At 57.4% G+C, this 11,575-nt stretch overlaps 1 protein-coding gene across 1 annotated transcript; it reads left to right on the forward strand.

Annotated features, from left to right (window-relative positions):
• The first annotated feature begins 6,811 nt into the window (after positions 1 to 6,811).
• Positions 6,812 to 10,866, forward strand: SLC51A (solute carrier family 51 subunit alpha). Its single transcript, XM_056498287.1, has 11 exons — positions 6,812 to 6,879; positions 7,193 to 7,306; positions 7,687 to 8,420; positions 8,572 to 8,666; positions 9,029 to 9,183; positions 9,281 to 9,354; positions 9,429 to 9,587; positions 9,718 to 9,829; positions 9,931 to 10,077; positions 10,256 to 10,361; positions 10,482 to 10,866. The coding sequence occupies exons 3-11, from the start codon at positions 8,386 to 8,388 to the stop codon at positions 10,616 to 10,618; spliced, it is 1,020 nt and encodes a 339-aa protein (XP_056354262.1). The 5' UTR covers positions 6,812 to 6,879; positions 7,193 to 7,306; positions 7,687 to 8,385; the 3' UTR covers positions 10,619 to 10,866.
• Positions 10,867 to 11,575: the final 709 nt, after the last annotated feature.

Here is an 11,575-nt window from a genome sequence, read left to right on the forward strand (position 1 = left end):
GATGGTAGTTCTGCTCCTGGGGAGAGGGTGCAGCCTGCAGGTGCTGGCCCCAGGCATGTGGGAGCAGCAGGCAAAGCCGTGCCCCCTCTGTGGATTTGTGATTGAAGGGGTCTCACTGCCCGTCTTCTCCTGATGCTATTGTCAGGGTAATTAAATGCTCCCAGCCAGGTGCCAGAGCCTTTTGCACACTGAGAGTTGGCTTTGTCTTGTTGACCTGTTGGAAGTACCTTGGTTTAGGGTGGATTAATCTCTCTCAGCAATATCTGAAAGCAAAGGGGGAGCTTTAATTGTGGTGGGATTAGCACAATGGGGCTGAACAGGGAGAGCTTTCTCACTACCTGCTAATTGCCTCTTTTCTGCACTGGTGGCAGCTGCGACACCCTCCTCTGGCTGCTGTGTGCCAGCTTTGTGCCACGGGGACCCGGGAGATGCCATGTGCCTTGTAGCTTTATTCATGCAGCAGAGGGTGAGATGTGGTGCTCAAACCAGGGTACCTTAATTTGTCTTCGGCAGCCAGCCATGGGTTGCTTTCATCACTCAGGTGCTTGACACGGCTGTTGAGGGCTCCTGCCTTTCTCTGGGGCTGTTGTGGGGTCCCAGAAGCTGAGCTGAAACCCGTGGGCTGCAGTTTGCAGCCAGCCCCCACTGCCAGGCACGGGCAGACAGCAGACATGGTCGATAAAATGTGAGTCTGGAATTGTTTTCCCTGGGACAGGAGAAGCAGGTCAGTGCCTCAAGAGCAAATCGGGGAGGTGTGTGCTTGGTCTGTGACTCGCAGCTCTTGGAATTAGATAAGAAGCCCATGCTACAGCCAAATTGCTGACGTTCCCATGCCTGCTGATCTGCCCTGAAATAGCCTCCTGTCCCTGGCAGGCAGTGTCCCTCCAGGTCCCCTTCATGGCAAAGGTGCCTGTCTCCTGTCTTGCCAGGCATCCTTTGGGGCTCACACATGGCAGGGCTGGGCTCTTGCTCAGTGAGAAAAGCTAGTTTTACCCAAGGGGAAAAAAAAATCAGTTTATGTTCTTGTCTTGATGTGGTCTGACAATCAAAGTCCTTCCTGCAGCTAGAAAAACACTCTGGTCAAACTAATGGAAGCAACTTCCCCTGTTCTCTTCCCCACTCTTCCAGTGAATAGTGGGCTTTATTTGGTTTTAGCTCCTGACTGTTAGTCATCTGTGGTCTGTAAAGCAATGGTCAGCAGGGGCTGTTTCCAGCTCTCCTTTAGCTCTGCTTGGCTCATATGTCCACGAGAACTTCCCCAGAGGCTGCTGAGCCCTCTGTGGCTGCCTCCTCAGCCTTGTGCCGTTGTGGAGTTTGCTCCATGTCCTTTCCCCTCTCTGGAGAGAGCACCTTTCTTTGCCTGTGCATGTCCCAGTGGCTTTCATGGCAGATGTGAATTTGGAGGTTTTATTTATTACTCAGTGATACAAAAATGGCAAAGGGCCCCAGGGTGATGTGCACCTCTCCTAGTGCTGCTCCAGCCCTCCCTTCTCTTCCTCATCATTGGACACTGGAGGTTATCCCTTTGTTTTATCCACAGCAGGGACTTGGGGAAGAAGTGACACTCAGGAGAGAGGCTTGTCCAGAGCTGAGTATTGCTTGGCTGTCAGCAAGAACTAGTGATGCTGGGCCCCCACCACCCTCTGCCTCAGCTCCCTTCACCCCAAAGGGTGCTGTGCTTGCATGTGTGGATTCCAGCCAGGTGGATAAACCCACATGTCCCACACATGTACATCACAAGTTTGGGCACACACACGTGTACATGCACATGTACACCCTATCCACATGTGCACCCAACATGAGTGTGCCCACACCTCTCCAGGCATGTCTGTCCCCTCCCATCCCTCTGCCTCCTGGCCTGCCAGAGCAGGAGGGAGCAGGCAGCAGGTGGGAGTGCTTGCCCTGGTGTGGAGCTGGCACCAGTAGAAGTGACAGGAAGGGAAGATGATTTATTTGGTTCCCCTTGAGCTGCATTTGGGATGCTTTCCCACCTGTGATGGGAGGCAGAATCGGGGGCAGCTGAAGAATTCCCAGTGAGGCTTTCCCTGAGCAGGTGGGACTATCCCTGTGCCTGACTCAAGGGTTTGTGGGTGACACCATGGGGTGGCTGACACTGGTGGGTGAGTGTCACAGTGCTGGGAAGGGTCAGGGTCATCAGGGGAGCAGCACCTCCCTTCCACAAACACACCGTGTCTCTACTGGCTCTCTGAAAAATATTTGTCCATCTGACTTTTTAGAGCCTCAGCATTTTCACCTGTGAGCTTCTTGCTTGCAGACAGACGAGTATGAAAATAAAGCTCCTGACCAAAGAAAACTCTCACAGTCCGCTCAGAGGATGTTAACCTCATCATTCACCAAAAGCAAACATCAGCAGTGACGTGGCTATTTTAGGTGGCTGTGGCAGAAAAAGGCCCCTCTGTTTTTCAAACAAGGTGCCCTTTCATTCTGAGGTTGGGGGCGGCTCTAAGAAACCAGTGGCATGTCACTGGGACACCCACTGGAATTGCAGATGTTACCTTACCACAGGAAAATACTTGTGTGCATCCAAAGCCTTGGAGCAGGCAGGAAGCAGCTCCCAAGGGTGTTCCCGTGGTATTTCCTCAGGATCCCCCAGCCGGGCTGGGACCGTGGCCGTTTGTTTGTCCCCTTTGAAGGACACAAAGCCCTCCCCATGCTGAGCCCCACAGCTTGGTCACTTCCCTTCTGGCCCGGTGCAGCGCCATCGGACGTGGAGCTGCAGGGAGGAAAAGCAAACAGAAATGGGGCCAGAAGGGCTGGACACAAGATGGGGGTGTTATCAGGTACCCCATCTGTGAGGCTCTGCTGAAATGGGAGGAGAAGGCTGGGGCCATCAAAGCTGCTCTGATGGCCTCGATCCAGGTCATAGAAAGGTTTCATCCAGCTTCTACTGGGCTTCTTTCTTCTCATGGTGGGCTCCCCTTCCTCCCAAACCAGGGACAGCCTGGGATGGACCCCACCATCCTCTTCCTCTTCTCTGTCTGGGGGATGACCTGCAGAATGCTGGGCATTGCAAAGGGGAGCCCCCTGCCCTGGGGAGCCCCTTTGGTCATTGTGGGGCCAGGGGACCCTTGGGTGGGCCAGTATCCCAGGAATGGTTTAGAAGTGTGATTGAGGCTATGGCATGGGTGATAAACCAGCCTGTGGGGACAAGCTGTTCCACTCTTGGGGGCACACCCATCACAGTTTATATACTCTATACAAGATCCTAGATAGTACAGAAAGTCACAAACATATTTATAGATGTGTGTGTATATGTTATGTGTGGCTTTTCTATGAATATATGCACATGGTCAAATGATCTCAGCAGTTTTGGGAAGAGGCATCTTGCTGACCTGAAATGCAGCTGGGCTACTGAGGGCTCACAAGCCAGTTCCCTGTGGGGTGACCCCTTTAGGTGCTCTGGGACAGGCACAGTGACATCCTGGTTGTGCCAATGTCTCACTTCTCTTCCCAGCCTGGCAGCATGGGAGCCTAGTCAGGGTGGCAGCACCTGTGGTGCCACCCAGACCTGTATGGGAAGGGACAGGAAGGTCATTGGGGATGTCACCAGGGCTGTGCACAAGAGCTGGTCCCCCAGCTGTGGCTGAGCAGTGTTTCTGAGAGCTGGAGCATGGGGAGAGTTTGCCCACACACTCTCTGCAGCACTTCTGCTTCCTGTAGACATCTGGGGCCGGGTTTCTGTGAAACAGTGAGCTGTTCTGGTTAGCAAAAATCCCAGCTCTGCTCTGTGCTCCCCCATGTGCTGAACTCCACCATGGCTGCCCCACGGCCACCTCCTGAGAGTGTCCCATCACCCATGGCCAGGCAGGGGACTTGGGCACTGGGGTCTCTAACAGGAATGATCATTATTGCCTCATGCTGGGGAAAGGGGATTTTCTCTGCCCTGAAGGGGAAGCTGCAGCTGGAAGGGGTCCTATAGCAAACCCCTCGAGGCCAGCAGTTTTCCTGGTGACCTTGAGGCAGAGACTGGAGGCAGCCAGCTGGCTCCCAGGGCAGTATCCCCTCCCCTACCCCCCATCTGAAAGGTCAACTTGGTCTACAAATAACACCTGGCATGGATCTTTCCCCAGGCACCAGAGCATTGAAAGACTGAGCCCTCTATACCCTCATGCTGCAGAACTCATGCCCCATTTTACAGCTGGGGAAACTGAGGTATGGTAGGATCCCTGACTCTGCCTTGCAGCAAGTTTGTGATGCAGCCCTGTGGGTTTGCAGGGCACTGGGAAGTGTTTTCCACTGCCAGAGGACTGGACCCCATTAGGAAAAGGAGGATTTGTGGAGGGCTGTTGCTCTGCTGCGAGGTCCACACTCTCTCTCACCCCATCTCTGCTGTCAGGGCAGCCAGGACACTTCACCTGCCCAGAGAAGGGACCCAGAGGGGTCCAGTGTCTCACACCCTGCAGTAGCCCCCCTGCCCTCATCACCCACTGCTCCCTCCTGGCCATATCTCCCAGGAACGGTGGCTCCCCCCCTCCAGCTGCCTCCTGGGGCAATCAGTGGGGAACACATGGGCCTTATCTACAGGCCAGCCATGGGAAGGGCTCCCTGCCATCCCTATCAGTGGGGCGGCTCCAGACCTGGGGCTGAGGGGAGCCAGCCCCCTTCCTGCTGTGCTGGGGCCAGGGCTGGGGGCATTGTCACTGCCCCACACTGACCATTGCAGGGGATGCTTAAAGTTCTGGGACCCCTTTCCAGCCTGGTGGCCAGTGTTGCCGTGACATTGACAGATTTGCAGGGGTCCAGCCAAGGCCATCGAGCTGGGCAGTTGTAGATTGTGTTGGAACATTGGAGGCAGATGGTGGCAGCAGTCTTACCTCTGCCAGCAGGATCCACACCCCCCATCCACTTCCACCAAACTCTCAGCAGAAATTTCCTCACCAGGGAGATGCTTGCAGGGCTGATGGGGGCTCGAAAGAGCCAGCACCCTGGAGAAGGCTTTCCTGCCCTTTCACAAGTCTGATAGACCTTTGTGTTTTATTTATTTCTCGAGTTGTGCCCGCCCTCCTGTTCCCAGTAGCTCGGCAGGGTGCTGCTGCAAAACTGGCAGGATGGGGATGCTGACTCTCTCCTAAACCCCAGGAGTGTGGGGAACAGGGTCATCTGTGGCCATGCAAAGCATGGGCATCCCTTTGAAGAGGTGCTTGTGGAGTGTGGTTTTCCCCAGAGGTGGGTGCCAGATGCTATGGGGTGCCAGTGCTCTCAAGGGCTGGTCCTGCCTGGCACAGGGACTGGGCAGAGCGTGGGAGGTCCCGTGGGAGAGGGAGAACCCTGGCTGCTCTGTCCCACTGAGCAGGGTCTGTCCCTCTGTGTCCTGTGACAGCAGTGACCATGGATCACCAAAAGCTCAGGGTGCAGATCTTTATTGCCCACTTGTCTGGCTGGACCACAGCCTGGGCTGGGCATGGGGCCTCACTCCCCAGCATCCCAGTCATCCACCGTGGCCTCAGGCTCTGGGTGGGAGAAGAGAGTATGAGAAGGAATGTGTTTTGGTCTCCTACCAGCTTAAATGAGGAGTTTTCTTCCCTGCTGTGTCCTGCTGTGGGGAAGCTGGTGATGGCCAGTGGGAGCCTGCTGTGCTCACTGAGGTCAGCCCCTCTGGCCATAACCACAGGGAATTAGAAACGGGTGGAAAACTGTCTAAACCCCATACAAATGTTTGCATTTTAAGGGCTTTTCCAAGTATTGGGGAACGCTGACACAGCAGCAGTGTGGGCGATGCTGGCATGCTGAGAGGGTCTGCTTGGCTCTTTTCTTTTTGAGGGGGGAATGTGTGGGACAGGATTTCCATGGTCAAAGAGTTCTTAGAGTGTTTAAAGAGTGTTTAAAAATTTTAAAAAAGCTAAATGAGCAAATGGGGAGAATTTCCAGCAAAACAGCCACCCTGATGTTGAGTGGACCACAAACCTTCAAACCACCCCTTGCCCTGGTTTGTGGATGTATGGCTCCCATCTCTGTGTTCCTTCTTTTCTGCTGAATGGGTTTTTGGCAGGAAAGGGAGTCCCTGTGGCTGCTCTGCCCTGGAGCATCTTGAAGGTCTGGGGCTGAGGTAGAACTGGTGGGAGCTTGACCCATCTGTTGCCCCCCATGCCAGGGGATGCTCACCTGCCAGGTTTTGGCCATGGTACCATCCTGTGTGGAGAAGGCTGACTGGGGACAAGGGTGGCCATGAACCCTGACTGCTTCAGGACAGTACATCCCATGCATAGATATGGGCTGGAATAAGGGAGAAGCTGGAGGGACTCTGGGCTATCCCATCCCAGTGCATTCCCCCTCTCCACACCCATTTCTGCCAGCTCCTGGGGCAGGTTGAAGCAAGCAAGTCACAGGCACGTCCTGTCCTGCTGGCACAGGGAGGGCTCAGCACCTTGGGTGCAGGGGCAAGAGCCCTCCATGTTCCTAGGGAACAGCTCTGGGGGTGACACCCAGACCCTCAATACACTGTCCACAGCAGAACAGTGTGTGAGAGTGTCCTGGCCCCATGCAGGGTGATGGGGCTGGGGGCTTGGTGCAGGTAGGTCAGTGCTGTGGGTGTCATCCAGCCCCAGTGAGGGTGCAGAGGGGAGTGTGTACAGCAATGCAGCTCTCCTTGCACATGTGTGCATGTTTGCTGAGACTCATGCACAGCAACAATGTGTGGGGCTGCCCTCTGCCCTGGGCTTGGGGCCCAGCCATATTCTGTATCCACCTCACAGGTTGGCAGGTTGCTCCCTGCCCCACAGCTGTACCTTGCACCTTGGGGCGTGCTGTGCTTGGGGAGCGCAGGGGACCAGGGCTCTGGCAGCCTCAGGTACTGCCTGAGTGGCAAGAAGGATCATCATGGTGCTGCAGCAGAGTCAGGGACAACCAGACACAAGTGTGGTGAGCAAGGGGACCAGCACACACCCCCGTGCAGTGGGCACTCAAGGGTGGTGCTGGCCCTGGGGCTACAGCAGGCAGGGAAAGAGGCTCCTGCACGTGTCTGGACAGTGCAGCACGTGTGGCTGCATGCTGGGGCTGGGCTCTGCTTCCCTGGGGCCAGGGATACGTGCAGATCATCCCAGTGCTGATGGACCACAGGAGGATGAGCACCAGGTGGATAGCAGGACAGCAGGATTGCCATGACATAGCCTGCAGGGACTGTCACATAAAGGCCAGGACAGCAGATGTCACAGGAGCTGATGTGTTTCTTCAGTCCTAGGCAATGCTGGAGATTCAAGGATGCTGGATGGGGGCCCCCCCATTGGTCCCATGGACCCCGTGGGGCCGGGAGCAGCCATGGCCAGGGGTCTGCTTGTGCAAGGTGTGGGTAAGTGTGTGTATGAGTGTGAGTGCACAGGGCTGGGTGTGCAGCACACAGTGTGCCAGGTTAGCTTACAGCATACAGGGCAGGAAAGGGTATGTACAGTGTGTAGGGACAGGGATATGGGGCTAGGTTAATGGGGCTGAGAGGAGGGGAGTGCCAGCTGTGCACAGCACCTCGGATATGCAGAGAGTCCTCACAGGACTAGCTCCTCCCCACCATCCCATTCTTATGACAACAGCAGCATCCTGCTCCTACAGCAAGGTGCAGAGCACCCATCTGGGGTCCTGGTGCCGCTCTGGCTGCAGCAGAAGCCCCCTGCCAGAGGGGCAAAGGCTAGTGGTTCCAAGGAGACCCAGTATAAACCAGAACTCATTTTTCTTGAGGGTTGGGAGAACACCCGGAGTCATGGACACCCCTGGAACGCATGAGGATTCTGGTACCCATCTAAGGCAAGGGTACGGTGCTCCCCTGCCTAAGCCCCATCTCCCCGCTCAGGCTGTCCCCTGCCCAGGCTGTCCCAGGCAGGGCTCAGCGCTGGCCAGCCCTGCCCTCTAGCGCCGTGGGAGCTGCTCCGTGCCCGGCTCAGCCCCGGCTCCTGGGGCTCACGGCCCAAAGTCCTCCCAGGGCCCGCAGAGCACAGCAGGGGCTGCCACCCCCCGGCACCACCTCCAGCCCCGACTCTGCTGCTGGGGGGACACGGGGACACGGCCGGACCCCCCATGGCAGCACAGCAAATGTCCCGGCTACCCGGGGGTGTCGCAGCGTCACCCCAGCGCAGGTGCCCTGCGCCCCAGCCTTGGGACACAGGCGTGCCCGTACGGGTGACAATTGCCTTCCCGGGTCGATGACCTGGTGGCCAGAGCACTCGGTGGGCCGGGACGGCGTGGGGCCACGCCAATGGGTGCCCGCAGCGGCGGGAGAGGGAGGGAGGGAGGCTGCGGAGGCTCTGGTTAAACTGGAACGAGGCGCGGCATCGTCCCGCGGTCCCTGCCCCGGGGACTCTGACCCCGAGGGGAGCGGAGCCGGGCGGTGCCGAGCAGCCCCACAGCCGCTGGGACGGAGCGAGAGAGGAGCCCGACAGCATGGATCCCACTTTGGAGCTGGCTGATGACCCCAGGTGAGTGCTGGAGACGCTTTGCAACCGGACAAATCCAACTTTTTGGATCAGAACTTTGGATGATCCATTCCCTCTGTAAAGGAAGGGAGGCGCTTGGCGGTGGCTGCTTGGACCCTGCGGCCCCGTGCAGCGCTCCCGTTCTGCTCCGCAGGTTCTCCCGCCCTTTGGTGGAGATGCTGATCAGGAACTTCAGCGTGCCGGCAGCCTGCTTCTCCCTGCCGCCCACCTCCCGGCAGCTGCTGCACCGTAGGTGGGGGGACAGGGTGGGAAGGACCCTCCTGCTGTTGCTGGGGGGAGCAGGACAGGGATGAAGCTGTAGGAGAGTGCCAGGCACGGAGCAGCCCCAGAAGACAGAAACTGGGCTGCTGCCAGGGTCTTAGCCTCCCATCCCATAGTCCTACCTGCAGGGATGGGGACTAGGAAGGGCCAGCGCTGGGGCAGGTGGCATGAGACTGGGAGCAGTGACACAGAAGGGCCAGCTCTGGTCCAGGGCATGGCACAGAGCTTCCTAAACCTGTGGAGTGGTGGGCTGTGGGGCAGCTCCTTGCAGTAGTGGCCCCAGAGGGGACCAGACAGAATGAAGACAGCTTTTCACCCCTCCCTGGCAGAGCTGGACATGGCCCAACTCATCATCCTGGGCCTCTGCACCATCATGACACTGCTGTCGGTCATGATCTACGCAGAAGAGGTTTCGTACCTCTTCCGCAAGATCCGCTGCCCTATCAAGATGAAGACCCTCTGCTGGAGCAGCTCAGCCCCTACGGTGAGCTGGGCTGTGGGGGTGCTGGGGGGCCCTCCCTGGGAGGCCAGGGCCCACAGGAGGGGGGAATGTCAGTGTGCCAACCTCACGTGTCCCCCAGGTTGTGTCCGTAGTCAGCTGCTTCGGCCTGTGGTTCCCGCGCTCCATGATGGTGGTGGAGATGGCTACCACGGCGTGAGTATCACCCACCCTGGGACAGGGCACCAAGGAGCCCACAGGGCTTCACCTGCCTGCCTCCTCCTCCCCAGGTACTTCGCTGTCTGCTTCTACCTGCTGATGATGGTCATGATTGAGGGCTTTGGGGGGAAGGAAGCGCTGCTCAGCACCCTGAAGGACGTGCCCATGGTGGTCAGCACTGGGCCCTGCTGCTGCTGCTGCCCCTGCCTGCCCCGAATCACCATGAGCAGGTGAGGGGGAGCTGGGATAATCCCTGCCCCTGGAGCGCTTTCACCCTCTGCTTCTGCTGGGCTGGAGGAGAAGTCCCTGTGCAGGGACTTGGGGACCTCAGAGTGCTACCAGTCTCTCTCACTATGCCAGGAAAAAGCTTAAATTGATGATCCTGGGGACTTTCCAGTACGCCTTCTTCAGGGCAGTCGCTGTCTTCCTGGGGCTGATCCTGTCTGCCGATGGGAATTACAACCCTGCTGACGTGAGTGCCAGAGCACAGGGATGGGCAGGTTGATGACCTAGACAGGAAGCCTCCACCTGAGCCTTGTCAGCCCAGTAATGTTTTCTGTTTGTCCCTCTCAGATTTCAGAGGAGAGCGTGGCCCTCTGGATCAACACCTTGGTTGGTGTCTCCACACTCTTTGGGCTGTGGGCCCTGGGCATCCTCTTCCGGCAGGCCCGGCTGCACCTGGCTGAGCAGAACATGCAGGGCAAGTTCACCTGCTTCCAGGTGAGCCCCTGCCCTGCCCAGCTCCCTCCTAGGTGAGGGGCTCCTACAGCACAGATGGGGTGAGGCAGCATGAGGGAGGATGGAGCAGGAGGCACTACTGGCTGCAGGACAGTGGGGAAGGTGAAGGCTGGGAGCTGGGCAGTGGCACGGCCCTCACCACTGGGTGTTGGTGTCGCAGATCCTGCTCCTCCTGACGGCGCTCCAGCCCGCCATCTTCAGCATCCTGGCCAACAGCGGCAGCATCGCCTGCTCGCCGCCCTTCTCCTCCAAGGCCAGGTCGCAGCGTAAGTCAGAGATGAGAGCAGCACCGCGTGCTCCCAGCCCAGCCCCTCCATCACGTGGCACGGCATGGGGCTGGGCATGGTGGACCAAGGCAGCTTCAAATGACCCTTCTCCTCTTCCAGAGATGAATGTGCAGCTGTTGATCCCGCAGACCTTCATCCTGGCGGTGCTGACGCGCATGTACTACCGCAAGCAGGATGACAAGCTGGGCTACCGGCCCGCCAGCTTCGCACCCGCAGCCGCCGACGCCAAGGCGTGAGCAGGAGGGAGAAACTGGGGTGCCAAGGGGCAGAGTGGGGTGAGGGGCTGGTCTACCCTGCACAACCTTCTTGTCCTCCCCTTGCCCTGGGGAGCTGCTGGCAGCAGAAAAGGCAGAAGGGGAAAGAGCATTTTGGGACAGAATGAAAGGGTCTGAAACCTAAAAGCCGTAAGCCAAGGGAGTCCACGGGGCCACCTCCAGCCCGGAGGCTCTTGTCCAGCACTGAGTAAAGATAAATTTTTACTGGAGTCTTGCACTGGTTACTGGGTTCATCTTATCTCTGCCTACGCCAGGTGGGAGATGACTCCACACAGCAGGTGGAAGATGGAGCCCAGACTAACACAGCCATGGCATGAGACTGTCACGGGATGCCCAACACCCCACTGTGACTCTGAGCTCTGGGTGCCTGCTGCTGGCTGGGGTCCCACAGCCAAGGCAAGCCCAGGCCAATGGTGATTTCTCCCAAGATATCAGGATGGGTCTGACCTGTCCCTGGGGCCTGTTCTCAATGGCACTGGCTGCTCCAGAAGGCACACAGGGAGCATCCATACCTGCCAGTCAGGCACCAGGCTAAGGAAGGAGCCTTGATGCACCTTAGTAACACTGGCAATTAGTTAGTGCTGCCTCAACCAGCCTGGGTCCAGTACCAGTATCTGCTCTAGATATGGGTATGGAAATCAGGAGCAATGACAATTTGCAGAAACCAGTGGGTAATCTTTTGACTCCAAGTGTTCATTACAGACACCAGAAGCACAATTTAGACCATGGTTTCAAATGAGCAGATCACGTTAAAAAGTTGCAGCACTCTCCAATGCTCTTGCTTCTACCACCATCCCTGGTACCTCTAAATTCTGTCCTGTTGCTGCTGTTCTCTGCCATCAGAAAATCCTTTCCCAGAGGCTCACATCCCAGATCCACAGAGGAAGCAAAATAGAGCTGTTTCATATGACTAGATGC

This window comes from Oenanthe melanoleuca, chromosome 9, assembly GCF_029582105.1.
Source record: "Oenanthe melanoleuca isolate GR-GAL-2019-014 chromosome 9, OMel1.0, whole genome shotgun sequence".
Classification (NCBI taxonomy): Eukaryota; Metazoa; Chordata; class Aves; order Passeriformes; family Muscicapidae; genus Oenanthe; species Oenanthe melanoleuca.